We start from the raw sequence: 25,687 nt of genomic DNA on the forward strand, positions 1-25,687 counted from the left end.
AGAGCAGGAAACTAACCAGGGGAGGTCAAGGTCTAGTGGCTTGCCCAAAGTCACGTAGCTAGGGAGGGTCAGAGATTGGATTTGCACCCAAGTCCTGCTGATTCAAGGCCCATGTTTGATTGGTTTTAGCTTACTTCCTCCAGGTTTTCTCTGCCCCACTTCCTTGTTTGCTTTTGGGAACCCGAGAATTCAGGGAAGGATGCACAGTTAGAGCTTCATTTTCTTGGTCTCATATACAACCATTCTCTCCTCTTCCTCCTCCAAGAAGAGCTTATGGCCACATCAAACTTGACTGCATTTGCCCATTGCATTAGGTAAATCCTAACTTTCTGAAGGCAGTTTGACTTCCCAATCGCCTCCATAGGAAGAGATTAGCCTCATCAAAATGCCAGATGAGACTGTCCTTTGAACTGTTATAATCCTGGCATTTGTTTTCATTATTACATTAGCAACTGAGAATAGCTTTTACCTGGGTATCCCATTGAACTGACCTACATGCTGGCAGACAGAAGAATCTTACTGTATCCTCCCCACACCAACAGTCACTTGTTTGGAAAATGAAAATCCCTGACCTTTTCCTAGAAGATTCCAGTGCTTGGCTTCTTTTTCACTGATGGCAAAAGCTCAAAACAAAACCAATAAATATTTGTTGAGTGTCTGCTAAGTGTTAGTCATTGTGTAAGCATTTTAATATTTATTTCCTTTTATTAGATTGGTGCAAAAGTAATTGCGGTTTTTGCCATTAATTTCAATGGCAAAAACCACAATTACTTTTCAATTACTTCTGCACCAACCTGATATTTTCATAATAACCTGATAAGGTAGTTATTGTTCTTCTTTTACACATCAGGTCAAGGAAAGGAAGGAATTTGCTTGTGGTCATACAGCTAATAAGTGTAAACTTGAGATTCAAGCCCAGTTTTTCTGATTGTAAGTCCAACATTCAATTTTTGCTCTGATATGAAGCCATGTAACTTAGCAATATGTATTATTTAGGACTCTTTGAAAATTCACACTCTTTAACCCCAACTTCTTTTTTTTTTTTTTGAGATGGAGTCTCACTCTGTCACCCAGGCTGGAGCACAGTGGCGTGATCTCGGCTCACTGCAACCTCTGCCTCCTGGGTTCATGCCCTTCTCCTGCCTCAGCCTCCTGAGTAGCTGGGACTACAGGCACCCGCCACCACACCCAGCTAATATTTTTATATATTTACTAGAGACGGGGTTTCACCATGTTAGCCAGGATGATCTCGATCTCCTGACCTCATGATCCACCCACCTTGGCCTCCCAAAGTGCTGGGATTACAGGCGTGAGCCACTGCGCCCAGCTTTTGACCCCAACTTCTACTTGTATTTATTATAAAGAAATAATCAGAGACAATCATAAATATGTATGCATAAATAACACAACAGTGTTATTTATAATTGCAAAATTACAAAACCACTTAAATGACAATAGCAAAAACGTTTAAATAACTTCATCATCTCTATAATATTATACAAACATATTTTTGAAGATACAGCATGGCACTTGAGGTGAGAAAATAACTAAACTGCAATAAATGGAAAAACACAGAATATAAAACTGTATATATAACCTCAATTTTATCCAAAATAAAAATTAAAAATGTTTACATATACATAAAATAATTGTAAGTGAATGAAACATGCTAACTTGAAGTCATCTCTTCCTGGTTTTTTTTTTCTTAAATTTTTCTATATTTTCCAAATTCTCATCTATGAGCTTCTGACTATTACAAAATAGAAACAACAAGTATACTATTTTAAAGAAAAATAATTCCTATCATTATTACAAATAAGCAGAGGTCAAAGTGGCTCAAGTCCAAAGGGCTGCTTAGAACAAACACCTGGTCCTTTGCTACTTTACTCTCCAGCTCAAGGAGCGAGAGAGGCAGTGGCAGAGCATACAGATCTAGCTAATTCACTGTGTGACCTTGGACAAGTCACATTACCTCTGTGGGCCTCAGAGGGCTTTTCTGCAAAATGAACAGCCTGGATCAGTGAGCTGTGCCCTAGCAGAGCACAGCCTCTGGCAGTGGCTTCTGGGTAGAATTGCCTTTCATTGTGCAATTAAATCTGGCCTTCCCTCATGACGGGAGAGAAAAATATTTATGAATTACTCTCTAGTTTAGAAATGGATCTCTGTCTGGGAACAAAGGAACACAAGCCCCACTGGCAAATTAGAGTCCATTATCAGCTACTATAGCAGCAAGCTCAGCCTGGTGGTAATTGTATCTGCAATAATAAGGCTGTGAGGGCGACTCTAGGCCATTTGCTACCTGCATCAGTCATCATTACAGTCTAGCACAGAGGGGATGCGGAAATGAGCCCATGTTATCAATGGCCAATTAGAACAAAGATCCATCCAGAAGCTCTTGGGAACCTGGCCAGGGCCAGCAGAGGGGGTGGATGAGGAGCACAGAACAACAGGTGGCCTGGGTCAGTCAGCTCGCTGATGTCACCGAGGAAGATCACCCTGAGACGCTGGCCTGCAACTCTGTTTAGAATCCCTAGTGACCTCAAATGATGTCAATTCTGCTTGGCTATGTGAACCCAAAATATCTGAAACAGGTCTCAGTCAACTTAGAAAGTTTATTTTGACAAGATTAAGGACACGCCCGTGGCATAGCCTCAGGACGTCCTGAGGACATGTAGGCAAGGTGGTCGGCACAAAGCTTGATTTGATACATTTTAGGGAGACATTAGACATCAATCAATATATGTAAGATGTACATTAGTTTGGTCCGGAAAGTCAGGACAACTCAAAGTGGGGAGGGGGCTTCAGGTCACAGGTAGAAAAGAAACAAACAGTGGCATTCTTTAATTGTGTGCATTTGTCTCACGTGAGCAAGGGAATGACTTTGAGTTCTGTCTTTTGTCCACAAGGAATTTCCTTGTGGGCAAATTGTGAGAGAGGTGTGTAGCTTTTTTTATTTTTGTAGTGACCTTACGTAGGAATAGAATGGGAGGCAGGTTTGCCAGTTCCCAGCTTGACTTTTCCCGTTGGCTTAGTGATTTCGGGGCCCCGATTATTTTCCTTTCACAGCGATGATATGCCAATTTCATGTAAATGACTGTGTATATTCCCTATTGATGGCACCTTTGGATTTACCCTGTGTATCACTGTTCTAGGACTGCCATAACAAATTATGCAAATGTGATGCCTTTAAACAACAGAAATTTATTCTCTTACAGGCCTGGAGACTAGAGGTCAGAAATCAAGGTGCAGTGGGCCCATACATACTTCCACTGAAGGCTCTAAGAATCCTTCCTTGCCTCCTCCAGCTGCTGGTGGCCACAGGCATTCCTCAGGCTGTGGAAACATAACTGCAGTCTCTGCCTCCATCTTCATAGGGCCTTCTCCTCTGTCTCTGTGTGTTCCCTCCTCTTCCTGTAGGGATACCAGCCATTGGATTCGGGTCCACCCTGACCCAGTATGACTGCCTCTTCATTTGATGACATATGCAAAGTCTCTATTTCCACTAAGGTCACATTCTGAGGTTTCAGAGTAGACATGAAATTTGGGGGACACTACTCAAGTCACCACACCCTGATGTAGGACACTGTTAGATTTTCATCGGTTATCTTTTGCCTAAGTCTTATCCATGATAGTAGATGGGGTAATAATAGCTAATATTAAAATAGCACATACCACATGCCAGGCAAATTCTAATCTCCTCGCATATATTAATTCATTTTATTCTCACTATGAGGAAGTACTATTTTTGTCTTCATTCTTCAAAGGGAGAACAGAGACATAGAGAGATTAAGTAAAGTGTCTGAGATCACAGAGTAAGTGGCAGACCAAGCACTTCAGTTGAGCAATCCAGTTCTGAGCCTAGGTTCTTAACTATGCATCCTACCTCCTTAACGATGGACACAGCTAAACTAGACATCCTGACACAGGAGAAGAAATGCAGATGGCAAAACCCTTTTGGAAAGTAGTTTGACAATCCATGTCAATAGTCTTGAAAACATCCATTCATGTTTTATCCAGTAATTACACTCTGGGGAATTTTCCTTCAAAAAAAAAATCTGAATTGTATAAAGCTTCCATCCACAAAAACACTATAGCAGTATTGTTTATAAGAAAAAAGCTTACAAAACTAAGGGAAAAGATACTCTCAAACAAAAGATTACTTAAGTGAATAAGGTTATACCTATAGAATGAAGAATGTATCTCCATTAAAATAATATAGATAGTTTAGAGTAACAAAAGGAAATGCTTATGTTATAACATTAGGTGAAAACTGGAAAATAAGGTGGTCTATGTAAAATATTCTTGACTAGATTTTTAAACAACAGAAAAGAGAGAAATTACATTAACATGTTCACAGCAACTCTTTTAGAATAATTTTTTTCTTTCTCCTTTTTTAAAACCTTTTTGGATTTTTCAATTTCCATAATAAACATATTACTTTTGTAATTAGAAAAGAAATTATGAATATGGAAAATGTAAAGCAGAAGCAGTATTCCTACAGAAGGACTGAGGGGATAAGGGGAGGGGTAGTCAATTCTAGCCCTGGCCTTTACGTCAGAGATCTAAAATCCAAGACAGGCCATGGGAGATGCTCTCTCCTGGAAGCTCTAGCATTTGTTATTAAATTCTGAGACCATTGATTTGTCTTGTTTTTCAATCTGCTAAATTCTGGTTTTGACATTGATACATGCTATGCAAATATCTGCTGAATAAATAGGCAGCTGAGCTAAATAAGTGCACAGCATAAACAAATGAATGGAGAAGTGGAGGCATAGAGAGATTAAATAAATGGTTTCAATAGAAAATGTCTTTCTAATGGAAAAGTTTGAAGCCCCTTCCTTCTTGGTTTCTGAGACAATCCCACTAGGAATCTTGGGACTTGGTATCATTGACTTCACTTTGCAAGGCTGTAGATTAAGCTTTACCTCTTCAGCTATAAATGACGGAATCCCAAAAGAAGAAAAATAAATCTAAGCTGTGGGTCAAACAAATAGAAATTAAACTGACCTAAATCAATACCCAAAAAAGTAACTTTTCCTCTGAACAAAGGCTGAAATGAGAACCTAGTTGCTTTAAAGGACAAACTGCCCTCCAGTTCAGGGAATCAGAAAAGTTTTTGTCTACATTCAAACCTTTGTAATACAACCCCCGACTTCCCATTTCCTTACATAGAAAGACTTCTATCTGTTTATAACCACATAGCGTCTGTTAGCAATCAGGATGGTTTTGTGGCTCTGAGTTAGGACACAGGGCTCACAATTTGGACGAGTCAGATTGCCTTAGCACGGCCACTCTGAAACTTATTACCATGTGCAAAACAAATATTCCCACCTGAGGACTAAGCTCTGATTTTTTTTATCTTGCCCAAATTCCTATCTAAGGAGTCTGGGGTGTCATGCTCTACAAACCATAAATTCTCATCAGATAGGTTTTATTTAACCCTATATATCATGACTTATTTTCCAACCTGACTCTGGTATAACATTATGAGACAAGGAAGGAAACCAAAATATTTTCCCCAAAACATATTTCTTTGCCATATCTTGAAATGGCCCCGCAAGCCATCCTCTGTGGGGGAAAATCTGCATATGTAAAGAATCTCTATTAATGTAGCTAGATCTTTTTCTTCCAGGCCCTCCCAATCCTAAAGAGATTAGACCTAAGAGTCTAGCACCTTTTAAAGATCTGAATAGGCAACATTTGCCATCTATTGTCTCTAAGGGCAGCCACTATAAGGCTTCAAAGGCACCTTGGTCTCCAGGTCTTTTATCTTAACCTGAAATTTTCATTTCTATCAATCCCAGGTCTTTAGACAAACTCGACCATTTGTCAACCAGCAAATGTTTAAATTTACCTATAGCCTGGAAGCCCCCACCATATCAAACTGTCCCGCCTTTCTGGAAAAAAACAATGTATTCCTTAATGTATTTGATTGATGTCTCATGCCTCCCTAAAATCTGTAAAACCAAGCTGCACTCCGACTACCTTGGGCACATGTTCTCAGGACCTCCTGAGGGCTGTGTCACAGACCATAGTCATTCGTATTTGGCTCAGAATAAATATCTTCAAATATTGTACAGAATTTAACTCTTTTCATCGACACATCTTCTGACTTCCAGGGCTGGCTAGCTGAAAAAGGAATGTCCTTAGTCACATGCATACTCACACTCTCCTAATGACCCAGAGAACAGGGGCCCACTCGGTCCCCATTGCCACACAGGGGAAGATGCTTCTCTGCCCTTGAACTGATGGTGCAAAGTTAGCCACCAAAGAGCAGGAGCTAACTAGACTGTCCCTGGGACTTCAGGCTGTGGCCGTTCTCCAGAACGGACTCTCTGTGCTTCTGCTCAAGGGCATCAGTGTTTCAGGGCTCAGTGGAGAATATACATAAGCCAGCCTTCATGGACAAGCAGCGTGGCATCCCACTGTCAAGAAAGGGCTAATTTCATGAGGCAAAAGTTTGCTGAGACCCACACTTCATGGCATGGCCATCTGTCCAGCTCACAATAATTCATTCAGCAAAATTATGTGTGAAGCACTGAAGCAGGAGCTCAAGACACTGAGAATACATTCTACTAAGAGAGGCAGACATAAACCAACAATTACAATATGCACGTTAGTTGATGGGGTTGGGGAGCTGTACTGAATCCGAGTGTTTGAAATGCTTGTTCCCCGGTGCCGTAAAGAAATAGCACTTGAACATAGATTGAATTTCCTCAGCAAGGCCATTTTTATACTTTCTGCAGAAAGGGTACACTCACCAGCAGTTTTGCCATGAGTACAACGAACAAAGGAGACGGGGTCATTTATAACCTGAAGCGTCCACCCTACTGCTGTGTCCGGTTGCCACTGGCTGGAACGGGACCTCACATTCTGTATTTGTCCCGAATGGCTGGCAACTTATAACTTTTTTAAAGAGGCAAAGGCAGAGGAGAACAAAGGAAGGAGGAAGTAACTTGTGGAATGCTGAGAAAGGTAAAAACACCTACAAATAAGGAAGAGAAATGGGCTATGACCTAATGCTTGCCTGGGCCGGTATAAGCATGCCAGGGCAGATATTTAGGCTAAATTGTGGGAGCTAAGAACATAAAGTACATTGATTGCTTTATTATGGCTAGCAGATATTTAAGAATGTTAGTACAGGTCTTTGAATAAATTTTGCTTCTAAGAGAAGTTACTATTTCTTCCTAATTAGATGGGGAGGAAAGTCTTTGAAGAGGAACCTCTACTTTACTTTTTACACAAGTTGGAAGCAAAAAGATCCCAGAGGAGAAAATGGCTAAACTGTGCTCTAAAATTAGAGCATTCCTAGAGCACAGAGACCTGGGAAACTTTATTTCTCCTGAGAGGAGAAATAAAGTACACTGCCTGCATGTGCACAGAGTCTGAATCTACCCATTTTTCCAGGACGGCTAAAGTTATAGCCACTCCATGTAGAAGTACTCCCTGAGTCCCTTTGGGCTTCTAGAACTACAGGACAGATGGCTGCAGATAGCAAAGCCTAGCTGCAGACTAGCTTGGTGAAGCAGAATTAGATCGTGGCTATCTATCATGTCCACAAAGAGGTAGGGCAAATTTCTACAATGCCAGGCCCCTTGGCAGCATTTTCAGGAACTGTGGCTCATGACTAGTGAAACGATATAATCAAGACTTGCAAGATGTGAAAGGCACAGTTCAGCTTGGTGACTCGGGGTAAATGTTTTATTGCTCACCCGGAGAATAGTGCCACCAGTCTTCTGTCCCAGAGTGTGCTTTCCACTTACTGGATAACAGGAGTTTGGATTCTTAATTGGCTAAAGAGGATCGTTTTGCTTGGCTGATTATTTGTGCTTTGAATGGAAGTGAGAAGATCTTCAGATTTTAGAGCGTGTGTTAGAGTGTGTGTTCAATTCTAAGAAAAGCACTTCATTTGTCTGGTTAAATTAGCTGCGCCAGTTACATATGTCTTAAAATTGAACTAAAACAGACCAACATTGGCAAGATCTTGGAGTTCATTGAAGAGAAACTAAACTAAATATTTTCAAATTGTAATGGTGGGTAAAACTAAAGATCTGAATTGGGCTACAGGGGTTTATAAACTTAGGATTCTATGGGAAGGGGTAAAGAAATTAATTCTTCAGCCAAAGTTCTTTCAAGTATGCTGTCTTCTCAAGCCAATGATGACAGTGTGTCTTGCAGTATTATAAAGAAAGTATATTCTGGAAGGAAATGTTCCATATGAAACTACAGGGACCAACTGCCTTTGACCACTGATGGCCTAGAAAGTTACCAGGATACTCTGAAAGCTCTGAAGAGAACCAAGAGGCTATCTCAACATTTTCTTTTCTTTGATTTATTTATTTTTCCCTCTCAAACCAGCTTGGGAGTAGCTCATGGCTAATTTTAGAACCCACTCCAAATTTATAAACTCTGAGCCCCAAACCAAAATGAAATTCCATTTTCAATTAGTTAAAATATTTTCTGAAATTTTTTGAAGTCTTACTTGAGCAATGATTCTCTTACGAAATATAATACGTGCAGAGTAACATCTTTATGATTTCAATTCCAATGAAACAGAAACCCAAAGATTATATTTTTCTTAAAAAATGAACAGTAGGTAATAAATTCACTGGGAAAGTCAAGTCTATGTGTTATTAAACAGAGAATATTCACAAGGTGATTCTCAGACTCTAAAAGGCTGCATGATTTCCTCCACCCCAACATGAATTCTGCAAAGGAGACAGATGGAAAAGTCTCCTGGGTTTTAGAAACATCTATTTTAAGGGTATTTTGAAAAGTCTCAATGTCCAAATCTGCTGACAAGATACACATCAGCTCATAAGGGAGATTCAGAGCCAGCAGTAGCCAACAAAGTAACCAAAAGCCTTCAGCTCCTGCTGTTTGGTGGCATGTGACGTTTGATTGGGATATTTCCCAGACTTAATCATGACTATTAACTTCTGTGATGAAGAAGTGTGCTGTGGGTGGAATCCCATCTTCCCACAGTGGAAAACAAAATAAAGAATTTTTATCTTTATTTCAAAGGAAGAAAACATCAATTATCCAGGGAAATGAACTGGAAGGTGCAGTTTCACAGCTTCCAGGAGTCCAAGCAATCCACAAAAGACAAGTCCATTTTTTTTCCTTCAGCAAAGCAATTACTGTCCTTTCTTCCATGTCGGATGCTCTTGTCACATCTGACACACCAGTTTGATTACCGAGAGAATGAGCAAAGCAATGAGCCCTCAGCACAGGGCTCTCTGAGACTACCAGCACCAGGGCACATTGGGCAACACTCCACTTGGCATTAGAAAATTAGTCTTTCAGAAGACAATGCTTTATCACAATTCCACTTGTACAAATGAAAGAGAAGAGAAGAAAAGGGCTTGGGAGTTTATTTCCTCATGAATGTGCTAAAGAAAGACATTCAATTAGAAGAGTTATGTCTGGGCTCTTTGTTTACAGGTGCCCTCTAGGACAAGTGGCCAAGAAAAGGGCTTCAGTCATATGGAAATATGGGATACCAGTAACTGATTTTGTTTGGTGCTTTTGTAACTCATCTTTTCTGCCTGGGCTGAATTGCACCCCACAGCAATGTTGGAGACAGCATAGTGACAGAAAACAAGGAAGCCATCGGACATGGTGACAGGGATGAGTAGGAGGCTCTCAGAGTGATATCACTTTAGGAAAGTATTCAAAGGCTACCACAATCATCTTTCTAGACTGAAATATTTTCCTTAGGATGACCCAAGTGAACTCAGATGTCTTGCAGTCTGGTCTTGGGAAAATACATTCCAAGTTGCTTGGCAAGGGAGACTCAAACCTCAAAGAATAGGACTGGCTACCTATTAGGAAGCCTCCAGAAGAATATTGGTCACTGAAAGCCTGAACCATGCCTAGCTGGTTGTAATCATGAGACAGAAAATGTCTTCCAACTTCTACAACAGCACTGGGAGCGTTTGAGGGGGTCTCTGCCAAGAGAAGCAGCGGTGGTCACAGCAAAGTTAAAAAACCAGCAAGGGAAGAGTAGATGCTGGTGGGGACCCAGTGGGAAGCCAGTGGGGAAGAGAGAAATTACATTTGGGGTGGGTGGGGCTGCAGACAGCTCAGTCCAGTGCTGAAAAGGGTGGGCGTGGCTCCATGTGGTTAAAGTTGTCACCCAGGTCTTGAGTACAGGCTAAGGAAACAGAAATCCAAAATAAAGGATTGAACGTTGTTCAACTTTATAAGCAATTTGCATTTATGGGATCCAAAACAAAGATTTATCCATTTTTCCTCTTAATAGAGGGAAATACTCATGTAAAGAAGGCTAAGGAAGCCCCCAACACCAAGATGGGGTTTTTAAAAGTCAGGGAGGCTGGGACTGTGTGATGGAAGTGTTAGGATTCCATGCCAATAAGTTAGACTGTGTTCATTCCCTAATCGCAAACTACTTGACAAAGCTATAGTAATCAAAACTGCATGATATTGGTGTAAAAACAGACATACCAGTGGAATAGAATAGAGAGCCCAGAAATAAACCCAGGCATATATGGTCAACTAATCTTTGACCAGAGCACCAAGAATACACAATGAGGAAAGGACAGTTTTTTCAGTAAATGAGGTTGAGGAAACTGGATATCTACACAAAATAGAGTAATACTGGGCCCTTGCTTTTTACAATATACAAAAATGAACTCAAAATAGATTTAAGACTTAAATATAAGATCTAAAACTATAAAACTCCTAGAAGAAAATGAAAAGAAAAAGTTCCCTGACATTGGTCTTGGCAATGATTTTTTAACATGACGCCAAAAGCACAGGCAACAAAAACCAAAATAAACAAGTGGGACTGCATCAAAATAACAAGCTGCTGCACAGCAAAGGAAACAATCAACAAAATGGAAAGGCAACCTACAGGGTGGGAGAAAATATTTGCAAGCCATATATCTGATAAAGGGTTAATATCCAAAATATATTTTTAAAACTTACATTGAAAGTAAAAAAAAAAAAAAGAAAAAAGAAACAACTCAATTATGAAATGGGCAAAGAAGCTGAATAGACATTTTTCTAAAGAAGACATACAAATGGTAAACAGGTATATGAAAAGGTAGTTAAGATCACTAATCCTCAGAAAACTGCAAATTAAACTACAATGACATATCTCTTTACCTCTGTTAAGATGGTAACTATCAAAAAGAGAAGAGATGGTAAGTGTTGGCCAGGGTATAGAGAAAAGAAAACCCTGTACACTCTTGGTTGGAATTAAAATTGGTACAGCCATTATGGAAAATATAATGGAGATTCCACAAAAAATTAATAAATAGAAGTGCCATATGATCCAGCCATCCCACTTCTGAACATATATCCAAAGAAAATAAAATTAGTGCGTCAAAGAAATGTCTGCACTCTCATGTTTATCCCAGCATTATTTACAATAGACAAGATACAGAAACAATGTACGTGTCCATCAATGAATGTATGGATAAAAGAAAATGTGACACATGCACACGTATGTTTATTGCGGCATTATTCACAATAGCAAAGATTTGGAACCAACCCAAATGTCCAACAATGATAGACTGGATTAAGAAAATGTGGCACATATACACCATGGAATACTATGCAGCCATAAAAAATGATGAGTTCATATCCTTTGTAGGGACATGGATGAAATTGGAAATCATCATTCTCAGTAAACTATCACAAGAACAAAAAACCAAACACCGCATATTCTCACTCATAGGTGGGAATTGAACAATGAGATCACATGGACACAGGAAGGGGAACATCACACTCTGGGGACTGTTGTGGGGTGGGGGGAGGGGGGAGGGATAGCATTGGGAGATATATCTAATGCTAGATGACGAGTTAGTGGGTGCAGCACACCAGCATGGCACATGTATACATATATAACTAACCTGCACAATGTGCACATGTACCCTAAAACTTAAAGTATAATAATAAAAAAAAAATTAAAAAAATAAAAAATAAAAAAATAAAATAAAATAAAATAAAAAATAAAAAAATAAAATGCTTTTTCCTGTGTGAGTAAAAAAAAAAAAAAAGAAAGAAAATGTGATACACACATACACACACCCATCCCTCCCCCCACCCCCACACACACTTCCCCCCACAACACACACAGAGATGATTCAGCCATAAAGAGAAAGAAATCCTGCCATCTGTGACAACATGGATAAGCACGGAGAACATCATGCTGGGTGAAACTAGACACAGAAAGACAAATACTGTATGATCTCACTTATACATGGAATTATAAAAAGTCTAACTCAGAGAAACAAAGAGAGCTCCTGGTTGCCAAGGGCTGGGGATTGGAGATATGGGAGATGTTGGTCAAAGGGTACAAACCTTCAGTTATAAGATCAATACATTCTGGGGACCTAATGTATAGCAGGTTGACTATTACTAAAAATATTGTATTATTTACTTGAAATTTGATAAAAGAGCATATTTTATGTGTCCTCACCCTACCACACACACACGCACACACACACACACATACAGTAATTATGGGTGACAGAGGATGTATTATTTTGATTTTGATAATTATACAGTGTATACATATATGAAATCACATTGTATACCTTGAACATATACAATTTTTATTTTTCAGTTAAATGTTTCAAAAAGAAGAAAGGGAGGGAGGAAGGAAAGAAAAAAAGAAAGGAAAGAAGGAAAGAAAAAGTGAGTTTCACAATACATCATTAAAAGAGTGACAAGGCAAGCCCCAGGCTGGGACAAGATATTTGCAGTACATATATCTAACAAAAGACTTGTAAACTAGAATATATTGTAAAACTCCTACAGATCCATGAGAAAAAGACAATCTAGGTTAAAAAAGTAAGTAAAAGACTTGAAACTGCATTTCACAAACAAGTTATCTAAAGGGCCAGTAAGTAAATAAAAAGTTAACACCATAACTGAGACACTAACAAATACCCATCCCACATGAACATGCATCCAGGTGCATGTACACATGCACACATGCACTCACAGAGAGAGAGAGAGAGAGAGAGAGAGAGAGAGATGACCAAGATTAGAAGGACGGAGAACACCAAATGTAAAAACACAGAACAACTGAGACCCTTCTATGCTGCTGCTGAGAACAGAAAATGCAACGCCACTCTAGATAACTGTTGGCAATTTTATCTGAACATAAACATATGCAGCACTGTGACCTAACAATTTCACTTACAGGAATAAAGCCCATAGATTTGAGTGCTTATGCACACCAAAAGATGTGTCCACAGTTAGCTTTATTCATAACAGCCCCAAACTGGAAACAACCCAAATGACCAGCAAGGGTAGAATAAATAAATTATAGTATATCTACCCAGTGGAAGACTACAGAACAATGAAGGAAGACTGCTAAAGGAAACAAAGTGAATAAAATCTTACAGCATAATGTTGAATGAACTAACCCAGACAAAAGGATACTGGATAACTCAATTTACATGAAGTTTTAAAACAGCCCAGACTAATCCCTGATGACAGAGGTCAGAAGAGTAGCTACGTTTGGGAGGCATTACTGGTGGTGAAGGGGCATGAAGGAGCCTTCTAGAGTGCTGAAAATGATCTATATCTTGATCTATGTGGTGGTTAAAATGGGTCTATACATACATATGTAAAAATTCATTTAGCCATGAACTTAAGACATACGCATTTCACCGTATGTTAGGTGTACCCTGATTAGGAAGTTGGAAATATGTGCAGTACTTCATTTTCTTCTCCAAGACCTCTGTGCAGGACTTCAGCTTTGCATCCACCATGTTTTACAAGAGTTATTTGCCTTCTCTATTATGTGTAAGCTTCTTGCAGGCGAGCACCATGTCTCATTCATCTGTACTTCTCCATTTGCCTAGCCCAGTGCTTGCTATAAAAAAGTTACTCAATAAATGTGTGTTGAACTATCCTACATGCCATGTAGACTCTCGACCACGCCTACTGTCCATCTCCTGCCTTCTACTTTGGATTAGAAATTAAAGAACGAGGGCAAACTTGTATAATCCTTTCCATTTGTCAAGATTTCAGATGAAGAAAATATGCTAAATTCTCTCATGGGTGGTGGTTTAGTTTAAAGCAAAGGTTCTCAAGATTGAAGAGTATAAAGTTCAAGTGCAGATCTTGTTAAATATGCAGACCCCTAGCCCTATACCTGAAGAGACTTAGGTCAGAGAAGGAACCCAGGTGTACACTTTTACCAAGCACTGAAGAAAGTTCCGATGGTTCATACTAACCATCCTATAACCTCCACCAAAACAGAAGGTTCTAAGACAGGTGTCTTACCAAAATATTTGTATGTAAATGCCAATTTGGGTATTTCTAAAACTACCCAAGTTAAGTGATCTGTTAGATTCCACCTTTCTTTGGAAACCAGGAAGCACATGACATCTTTAATTCACCTAGGGAAACGGCCATTATGGCTGAAAATCCACTTCTGAAGGAATGTTCTACTGAGCACTGGGGAAATAAGGAGGCTACATGAAGTTCTACGGGTGATTTTTCTTTTAGAAAAATAATATTCTGGGGAATTTTTTGCCAATTTCTCTCTAGATAGAGTTCTTCAGGCCACGACACAGACTGACAAGAAGCTGAAAACTCCAAATCAAGACTGGCACCTTGTCCTCAATTTACATCAGTAAGATGAGAACAAACTGTCTGACTCAACTTCTCAACTTTTTCTTTATGTTGAATTAGTTTATCAGGAATTGGTGTTCTTTGGGGGAGAATGTATAAAAACAAGGGAAATCCATCAGTTTAAAAGTTGTCTCTCTCCTCTAAGCATTGAAATATACATATATGCCATTACCAAATTCTGCAGACAGTGGGTTACTGACTTTACTGTGAGTACAACTCCCTGAAGAACTACTCAGAGCCTAGCACTCCTGTGATGTATCTTGGTTGCAAAGCAAAACCAACAGGCCATAAACAAACCAACAAACCACTTGCAAGCACAATGAATGTATGTCACGTACAAGTATGTGGCTGTCCAGGAATACTGAGTTTAGCTCCTCTGACTGGAATGTAACAAATAGCTTTTTAGTTTTGCTTTGTCATCTATTTCTTCCTGATGGAGACAAGGAAAATATTCTTGAAAAGCAGCTGTTAATGGATAGTGACTAGTGGTTTCCTGTGGTCTAAGAACAAGACATCAATTAGTGCTTTTTATGTTCCTTTAAATTCCAGAGGCAAAGGAAGTTCGATAGTGGTATATTGGCTTCATGGTTATTGAACTAAGAGGAGGAATCTCGAGATAAAACAAGGGCTTTTTTTTTCGTTTTTGAATGAAGTTATATATATTTTCTTCATGAACACCACGAAATTTCTGGGAATCTCTGGGCTTCAGTTTAGCTCCCTATATCTTTTTGTACGATATAGAATGGTAGAAATGATAGCATCGGGGTCCAGTGTGAATAATCCCAGGAGAAGGTCAGTAATGCTCATCACACAGGAGGCGGTGGGCAAGGCATTCTAACTCCCTTAGCCTCGCCGGGCCTTCATCTCTCCACAGAAAGCCTTCTCAAAATGGTTTTAGGTCTCCTGGTTCTGACTTCATGTAGAAGAGACAGAACCCAGAAGCTACAATGAACTCTTCAAGAAGTATTTGGAATCTCCCTAAGCAAAATTTAGAGAGTTTGTCTTCTCTGGCCTCAGCCTTCCCAAGTCTTCCCTCCTCTCGCTTCCTCCCCTCACGGCTCCGTCCGCCATTATTTCCCATGACCACAGGTGGAACCACCAACCTCTCTCCACACTGCCTCTGGACTATCTGATAGCTCGAAGATATAAATGACTGGTAGCAGCTTCAAACATTGCCTCGTACAGAGACTGTTCATTCTGGCAGATGTAAAGCAAAGCAATTGTCTTTGGAATTGAAGGAGAGAAGGAGGGCACAGGGAGAAGAGACACGCTTTGGAGGCTGAAGGGAAGCCACAGAAGACGAGAGTGCATGAACAAGCTCCCACACGCAGTCACAGCTGGCCCATATTCTGGGACCAGGGCTCTGCTTACAGGCATCTCTTCAGGGAGACTGTCCTGACCAAGGGAAAACATGTCCACATAGTCACAGCCTTCAGTCTGTATCTGGAGAACCCCACTTTCTTCCTCATAGCATGTATCGCTGCTTGAAATTGTATCACATATTTATATGTTTTCTTGTTTATCATCTGACTTCCTCACTCTCTGCTAGGTGATCTTCATCTTGTTTACTGCAGAATACCCAATAGCTAGACTAGTACCTGGCATATAATAAGTGTTCAATAAATACTTGTTGAGCTAATGAATGAATGATGGAGTGGATGGATGGGTGGCGTCAGGCCTCCACAAGTCCACTAGCCAGCCATCCCTCTATCTGGGTACCCAGGGCAGCACCCCACCCCCGGGCCCCATGGCTCAGAAACCTAGAGCTAGTGTAAACAACTATTCTGGTTTACCTGAGACTAAGGAGGTTCTTGGGACATAGGGCTTTTTGGTGTTAAAGCTGAGAAAGTCCTGGGCAAACCGGGACGAGTTGGCTACCCTCCCTCGAGACACCTCCTGAAAGTCTTTGATAGCTTATGTGAAAAGAGCAAGGTCAGGGTATCTACTATCCTTTCAAGGTCACCTCAGGCTGGCTTGCTTGCTAACTGAAGGTCACTGCTCTCACCAGGTGGTCTCCTCTACCCAATCCTTCCCTTCCGGATTCCAGGAATCATTTCCACTCTTTGTCATTGGGGCCTGGGGGTGGTAGCAGCTCTGACACTACTAATCCTGACTATCTGCACCATTCCTGTGGTTCCTCTCTGTTCTCCTGAACCTCAGTAAATAGCACTTTTAAAAATAACCCCCTCTTGAGTTATCTAAAGATGAATGAGCCACAGTTTTCCATGGGGACCCTGACTGATGTGAGGGAAAAGGAGAAATGTAGAAATAAATGTTATCAGAAACCATTACGATGCAAAGGTACTTAACCTCTCAAAGCCCCAGTTCCCCATCCATAAGCCTGTGATCACCTCATAGGGCTGTTACAAGAAATGATTAAGAAAATCTACTTAAAGCTATTTGATAGCATATCAAAAGCACTCAGCAAATTTTAGCCACCATTGTAGCTATTATTCTTTACTTCTCTTCTTAACAGAAACAAGCCAGAAGGCAAGATCAGGCTTGCCATTCTTCTGAGAAGGACCCCAGAATCTCACCTCTCCAGATGGCCTAAGGTAACAGGCAGAAATACTGTAAATTTAAAACTTCACATAGGCACAAATTCCTATTCTTTTAGTATTTTTACTTGGGCTTTGAGTGGAGGCCTTAATACTCTATGTTTAGAGATTGGATCTAGTGGTAAGTCCAATGTCTGTTTTGGAGGAGGCCAGGAATGTGGGAAATGGTGGTTGCTTGGCACATTTGCAGGAAATCCCTCCACCTGCGGGACACACCCGTACCTCCTGTCCTGGAAATATACAAGAAATCAATAGGCCACAAAATGGAAACAATTTTGAACTCAAGAAAAAGGTTCTCCTTTTCTAATTTAATGATGCAGTGAACTGTCTGCAGACTTTGGATGAAAATGAGGCCCTGAGAAGATCCTGGGGAGTGCAGGAGCATGAGGGCTGAACATCAAGAGCAAGAAAGATTTCTTTTTCATTAAAACAAATTGGTACACTTGGATTTATAGTACCCAGTAAAGTATAAGCAGGAAGATGAAAATTCCACCATGAAATAAGACAATTTAGGAAAGACAAGAGGGGGTGGAGATAGCACTCAGCTTATTCCAAAGTGAATAATCACACACACACGCACATACACACATACACAGAAACGCTTTGCACATAACTTTCTAGGAAAAGTGGGAATAAGGAAAGAATATATGAGGAAATAAGGCACACTAATGTTCCCAAGAGCAGGGCTAGATTTAAATCATGTTATAATATGTTAAAATAGTATCTCCTAAATTCACGGTCACTCAACACCTCAGAATGTGATCTTACTTGGAAATAGGGTCTTCGAAGATATAATTCGTTAAGGGTCTCAAGATAAAATCTTCCTGGATTTAGGGTGGGCCCTAAAACCAATAACTTGTCTCCTTACACAAGAAAAGAGAGGGAGATTTGGACACAAGGGAGACCATGTAAAAACAGAGGCAAAAATTGGAGCTATGTGTCTTTATAATAGAACGATTCATATTCCTTTGGGCATATACCCAGTAATGAGATTGCTGGGTGAGATGGTATTTCTGTTTTTAGGTCTTTGAGGAATCACCACACTGTCTCCTACAATGATTGAACTAATTTACACTCCCACTAACAGTGTATAAGCGTTCCTTTTTCTCCATTTTATATTCATCACAGCACTATTCACAAGCACAAAGACATGGAATCAACCTAAATGCCCATCAGTGGAAGACTGAATAATGGAAATCTGGTACATATACACCACGGAATACTAGGCAGCCATAAAAAAGAAAGGCATCCCACATTTTGAGTAATATGGATGGAGCTGGAGACCATTATCCTTAGCAAACTAATGGAAGAACAGGAAACCAAATACTGTATGTTCTCACTTATAAGTGGATGCTAAATGATGAGAACACACGGGCATTTAGAGGGGAACAACACACACTGGGGCCTATTGGAGGGTGGAGAGTGGCAGGAGGGAGAGGGTCAGGAAAAATAACTAATGTATACTAGGCTTAATACCTGGGTGATGAAATAATCTGTACAACTAACTCCCATGACACATGTTTACCTATATAACCAACCTGCTCATGTACCCCTGAACTTAAAATAAAACTTTTAAAAAAAGGTTGGAGTTATGCTGCCATAAGACAAGGAGCTACAGAAGCTACAAGGAGTTGGAAGGGGCAAGGAAGGATCCTTCCCTGGAGCCACTGGAGGAAGCATGGCCCTGCTGCCACCTTGATCTTAGACTTCTGGCTTCAGAATTGTGAAAGGTTAAATTTCTGCTGTTTGAAGCCACGAGTCTGTGGTCATTTGTCAGAGCTGTTCTAGGAAACAAATGATGCACATATCAAAATACTTCACATAGTTTATACAGCAGGAGCTCAGTAAACACGACTGGCTAACAGATCACCTAGATGAATCTACTGCCCTATAAAACCATGGAGGTACAACTGTACTAACTTGTGGTCTCATCTCAGAATGAAGACCCAGCACTTCATGCTTCCTGTTTAACATTTTGCAACTAGTGCGCTTCATGTGGAATGAATGGGAGTTCAGAATATGGAACAATCTGACTGAGATTGGTGTACCTGCTAATCAAACCTGGCACTCTGTTTCCAAACTGCTCATTCCAGCAGAAGCCACTGAGTAATTACACCCAATAGGAGATTGGTACCCATCACTGCAGGGGTTTTCACATTACCCACATCTGTCTCAAGCAAGGCCCTATTAGGGTGACACCATGCCTAATCTTTGCAATGGTGTTCACATAATCTCAGGCCTTTGGTCATCCAACCATCCACTGTAGAATCCCAGTTCTTAAGACCCCCTAGCTATTACTGCCCACAGTGAGGGAGGGCCGCCTGCACAGGGAAGGTGGCAGTTGTTGGGGTGGGGATTGGGGGGAGGTTACTAAGAATGAGGCCACTCTACTTCCGGAGAGGTTGGAGGAGGGCTGGAAGGAAGCAGAAATAGATAAAGCATATCTCCTACAAGACCCAGAGCAAAACATAGCCGGGAGTTCTCAGTCCCTTGCTCTGCTACACAGCACTCTGCCCAGGAATATTTTGAATCCTCGCTTCGAAGTCCCAGTGTACTTAGTGTGGCCCTAGTGATGTTCCTCTGCTCCATCTCACCACGTGCCTCTTCTTCCTGGCTGATGAAGCTATGGACCTCGAGTCCAGTTTGCTCCTCCTTCTTTTTGTTCCTAAATTATACTATTGGTTTCATCCCTCTGCAATTCTAACTTGATTCCAAGGCGGCCAGGTTTCTAGTTGATTATTGTGCTATTGTCCTCCGTTCGCCCCTCCTCATTGTTCTCTGCCCTTCTCCTGGGCCCCAGGGCATCCACTTTGACACACAGCATCAGCCAGACCCCCTAGCCCTGGTTTCTGGATAGGAAAGTAGATACTGGCAGGAGACCGGAGGAGAAAGAGGTCAGATCAGGGTGGGATCAGCGTGTCCTCTTCCCTACTCAGTCCTTGCCAGGCCTCCGTGGTGGCCCTGTCTCAGTGTCTCCACAGCCAGAGCTCTGCCAGTTCCTTCAGGCCTGGAACTGGAAACTGCTTCCTCCTGTTTCAAGTCCCTGAGTGCTAGACTTTCCCTTATCACTTCCTCAACTCTGTCCCACCTCAATAAATGGTGCTTCGATTAAATCCCTTTTATTCAATCCCTGAGGCAGTTACCAATATTAATCAGGTTGCACACATTTAATACTTTACCTAGGCGCAAGCATTACACACACACGTGCAAACCCTCTCTCTGTTATATGAAGAGTGTGGCTTCGAAATCAGACACATGTAAATAAACAGGCATGCCATAACTGCCCAGCTCACTGGGGTTCTTCAGTCTCTGTGACTCTCAGTTAATTCCTCTGGGAAATGAGACCAGAGTCTCTACCTCCTAGAGTGATGATGGAGCTGAACTGAACTTACACGGCACATTCCTGGTGTGCTGCTCCCTCATCTATTCATTCGGTATCATACAAGCGTCCCAGCTCTGTTTGGCAATCCCCCACTGAGCTTGCTTAGGTCTGGTTGTCTGACCTACTTCCAGGTGCAGTAACTTTTTCAGGCTAGGACTTGGGTGGTCCTGCCCACATGTCTAAGCATTTTGCCATAGGATTGACTCCAGCCTCACCACCTCCTTGTCCGGAGGGATGGATATGCTATTTCCAAAGGAGATTGTGGAGGTAAAGAGATGGGTGTAATGATTTCTTCATGTTTGCCCCAGTCCCAGTAGAACTGCCATGAGGAGTGGGGTCTCTATGCCCCCTGCCCCTGCCATTCTTTTGGAGGAAATCTCACCCAACATGTGGTTTGTGAATTGCCCTTCTGGGTGTGTGATGTGCCTGAGATGATGATGACAATGACCAGGGTTGGGGGAGTTTGGAAAAGAAACGGTGGAGGAAGTCACTGTGGGCACAGAATCAGCCCCCCATGCCTTGCATGCAACAACTTAGACGGAAACAGACTCACTTCTCAAATTGATGAATTGGCAGCTGGACATCCAGCTGCTGGGCGTTCCCATCCTGGTTGAAAATTCTGTGTGACATTGGCCATGAGCGATAAACCATGGAAACCAGTGCTAATGAGATCTTGTTCATCCACTGGCTCAAAAACATTGCCTCAGTGAGCACAGCTATGCATGATTAATGGTGGTCAAGAATGAATGCAGAGTTATCACTTCAGACAAGGGAAAAGTTGCATGCATCCCCCAAATTTCTGGAAAAAAAAGAAATGAATTCAGAAAATACAAGCAAGAACAGGATAGAAGGGGAAAATACTTATTCGAGATTTGCCACTGGAGATTTCACTTTTATGATGCATTTCAGCAAAACAAACAAACAAAAAAGAAACATTTAGATTGTTTTCATGAACTATATAAAAGTAAATAGATCCATAAAAGGAGAATAAATAAAGAATTTAAACCACTTTCTTGCCAAAGAACCTTTAAAAAGGAAATATGTTGTTTTTAACAATTCCAAAATACTCAATAGAATGTTTAGAAATAGTTGATAAAACTACTTTGTTTAGAACTCAATTTTCAAATTGAATCTATTTCTTTAATTAAAAAAACATTTACAAAAAAAGATAAAGTGGTAATAAAGGCTGAGATTGGCTGTATATTCAGCAAATGAACCTCCTCAAATCATAACTGCTACATCCATTTCACTACGACTAATGATGGCCACAGCCATTTGTGTTTGTATCATCATCCAGACTGATGACTAAGACAGGTAAAATGAACAGATCATCTATGGCCATTCATTGGACAAGTGTGCAGCTCTGCCTCATAAATAAGATCTACTGTCATTTTTTTCCTAATTGTATAAGCAATACATGGCCACTTCCCAAAACTGAAAAAACAAGGAAAATCACAAAGCAAAGAAGATTCAAGCTGTCGATAATTTCGCCTATAGTCCAAACTACTTAAGAGGCTGAGGCAGGAGGATAGCTTGAACCCAGGAGTTCAAGGCTACAGTGCGCTATGGCACTGTACTCCAGCCTGGGCAACCAGCAAGACCCTCTCTCTGAAATTATAATAATAATACTAACAACAGATTCACATTTCAAAGTACTCATTGTTAACATTGTAGAGAATGCATTTCCATATTTTTCCAGTTCTTAATAAAATAAGAGATAAGATATAAATATAAATAATAATGTACAGCTATAAGTAAATAATATAAAATGTAAATAAAGTAAATATAAAACCCTATAATATGATTTCATTTTCTTTTATTATAGTCTCTAATTACTGGTCAAGTATATCTTTTCAATTTTTTCTCTGTTTTTGTTTTTTGTTTGTTTTTGTTTGGTTGGTTTTTTTCTTTTTTTTTTGAGACAAGATCTCACTCTGTCACCCAGACTGGAGTGCAGTGGTGTGATCTCGGCTCACCACAACTTCCGCCTGCCGGGTTCAAGCGAGTCTCCTGCCTCATCCTCCTGAGTAGTTGGGGTTACAGGCGCATGCCACTCCCGCCCAGCTATTTTTTGTATTTTTAGTAGAGACAGGGTGGTTTCAGTATGTTGGCCAGGCTGGTCTCGAACTCCTGATGTCAAATGATCCACCTGCCTCGGCCTCCCAAAGTACTGGGATTACAGGCATGAGCCACTGCATCCGGCCCCATTTTTCTCTGTTTTAAAATCAGTGAAATTCCTTTTCTAATGTTTAAAGTAATTTAGTCTGCTGACCCTAACTGAAGATAAAAACTGAAAAATTAAACAACCAAACCCCACACCAACCTTCTATAAATTTTCCTTGTTATTTGAGGCCCCAGGATCTTTGCTTGTGCCCTTCCCTCCACATGAAATGCTCCCTCCTTCTGCTCATCTGCCTACAAACTCCTGGCTTTTGGTAGAGAGCACTTAACTACTTAGTTCCACGTGTTTTCCTTAAAGAGGAAGGACTTAGACGTCATTCCTAGGAGGGAATAACTCTTTCTCCCCTAACTCAGTGCTCCTGAGGTACAAGGCAAGAATATACAGCATTAGGGCGCCCCCTTGCTCCGGTGGACAGCCATGCTAGAGCTCATGGTTTCATGGGACCTCCTTCTTCTGGGCTGTTTTGCACTTGCCATGGGGAGGCCGGCTGTAGTCACACCTCTGGCTAGGCGAACATTCACTCTGCAGACTCAGTTACTCTCTTGCAGTAAACCGCAGGTCTTCACATGGACAGGAGGACTGCAAAGGCCAGAAGTTCCAAGTTTCATTCTTCAAACTTGCTTAAGTCGTTTAAAGTCTTAAGTGGGTATTTCAACACCTATCTAACTTCTACATGTAATTCTCAGGGTTCAGAACTGGGGCAGAACCCAAAAGTCTTCCTTGGACCACATCTATCATAACAGAATTAACCTTTTATACATACATTTTATAGCACCGAATCATATTTGTTCACATGGCATATCCCATTTGAGTCTAAGGCCTCCTTAAGGCAGAATATTGAGACTTACTTGTCTCTTCATTTTCATAAATCATTCTATTCCTATTATGCTATATCCTAGCATAATATCTGGCATATAGGAACACTTAGTAAAAAATCTGTTAAATGAGAAGATTGCAAATTGTTGGCAGTGTCACATATTTGTAAACAATCAGACAATTTTTTATCCAAAAAGTTTCCCTACAAATAATAGATTCTTATGATAAGATGTCCCTAGAACAGTGATTCTCACATGTTTCAGAATCATCTGGAGCAGAGAACACCTGCTGGGCCACCCCTGAGTTTCTGGTTAGTCGTTTTAGGCCCTAGACTTTACATTTCTAACAAGCTCTCAGGTGATATTGATGCACCGGTCTGGGAACCACACTTTGAAAACTACTATCCTAGAACAATCATTCTCAAACGATTATCAGAATCACTTCTGTTACAGTTGCCCCAGAACATTTCTAAAAAATAAAAAAAAATTTAAAAAGAATTACCTCTGTTTTGCTAAATTTCCACATATTGCTATGATATTCCGACCTGGAAAGGTGGATGCAGAAATCAAATATTTCATACATGACTCTGTGATAGCAAATCCATCCAAAGACAGATAATTGGAAATCACTGGACTTGGGCCGCACTCACAAGCTAACTTTGGAATGACATGTAAAAAAGAATTTCCTGGCCATATCTTCTGTGACTCATTCTGTAACTGTGAATTATTGAGTAACTAACAATTTTCTGGGGAAATCTACTCCAAGATACCGTATGGTATCTTGGTTTGGGCTAAACTTCACTATTTAATTCCTGATTTTATCATGCCCTATAGGACTGTTCTTCTGATCTGATCAGGATACAGCAATTCTCAGGACAGCAATCTCTTCACCAACAAATATTAATTAGACACCCACTAAGGGAAAACCACCATGGAAGCTCCAAAGTGGAGAGAAAGAAGCAAAATATTTAGCTGTCTGGAAATATCAGTTGGCTGTAAAGATAGAAAATAGATACATTTTTAAAAAAGATATTTCTAATAACAAACAATAGTTATCCAAAGATTGGTGAAGAAAAGAAAAACTAAAATAACTTTGAGGAAGAGAAGGATGGATTTCTCAAAGCTAGAGAAGTAAAGAAAAACCATTTGAAGAAGAAGAAGGAACTGTAGAGTTATATCGGAAGACAGAATTGAAGAGGCAAGATCCTACCTAGAATAAAGTTCCAAAGAGAGCTTGAGACCCAAGCCAATTATAGAAGGACAGGTCTAGTGATAGAAGTAGGACATCTTGACTTCCATAAAAACAACAAGGGCACCTCTGTCAATTAGCTACTGGCTCTCTTCTGCAGATGACATTGCTCTGGAATAGTATGAGTCTGATTCCTCAGTACCATCTGGCATTTTCTGACTAAGAGCAGCTCTTGTGCTGAAATGCAAAAATGGTAGTAGTTAAAATAGCACAGAGAAAATGGTGGCCTGTGTTTATCGACATGTCTTAGCGTATAGGAGTCAATAACTACTAGATGTTATAGAAAACACATTCATTTTGATGAGCCCTGAGGCCCTGGAATACCTTTCTCCAGTAGGTGATAAAATTGCTGATTGTTGTCTTTGGGAGAAGTTAAAGTGGAAATTAAATGGGCCCATGAAGAATAATAGCCCTTTTGATTTCTTTTTGGACGAGGCATGTGTGTTACTGCCTATGCCTTCACTTAATGTAGCAAACACTAATGATGATATCACGGTGTTCCTTAGTTATTGAAAACCATGTGAAACATTCTAAAATAATTCTGTAATCTTCTATTTATCTCATCATGTAAATGTGGCACCACACCTGAAATCAGAAATAGAAAATATTGAAAATTTTGAAATCAAATGTAGCATGCCCTGAGATGAGACACGATTGTTACAGTATCCACACTAGTGACATCAACGACTAGCTGTGGATGAATAGAATAGGATACTGAAGTGGTTAATCATCAATTATTGTCTTGGAGCCTTCATGCTTTTGTAAAATCATCTGCCCGCATCTGCAGCTTTGGCTGAGGGACATAATCAGACCACTGTGCTTTTATCAATACACTCATCTCTTCCAGGAAGCAGCTTTATGGGCATGGTGGACACGACTAAA

At 40.5% G+C, this 25,687-nt stretch overlaps 1 protein-coding gene and 1 pseudogene across 1 annotated transcript in view; both read right to left on the reverse strand.

Annotated features, from left to right (window-relative positions):
* The window catches only part of F13A1 (coagulation factor XIII A chain), a 418,063-nt gene that overhangs the window by 324,816 nt on the left and 67,560 nt on the right, over window positions 1-25,687 (reverse strand). The window contains exon 2 of the mRNA XM_009450449.5: window positions 21,113-21,358. Coding sequence (XP_009448724.2) covers window positions 21,113-21,258 — 146 coding nt within the window. The 5' untranslated portion in view covers window positions 21,259-21,358. The remainder of the gene's footprint in view (window positions 1-21,112; window positions 21,359-25,687) is intronic.
* Window positions 1-25,687, reverse strand: part of LOC100613846 (snRNA-activating protein complex subunit 5-like) — a 214,219-nt pseudogene that overhangs the window by 120,972 nt on the left and 67,560 nt on the right.

Source organism: Pan troglodytes, chromosome 5, assembly GCF_028858775.2.
Source record: "Pan troglodytes isolate AG18354 chromosome 5, NHGRI_mPanTro3-v2.0_pri, whole genome shotgun sequence".
In the NCBI taxonomy this organism is placed as follows: domain Eukaryota; kingdom Metazoa; phylum Chordata; class Mammalia; order Primates; family Hominidae; genus Pan; species Pan troglodytes.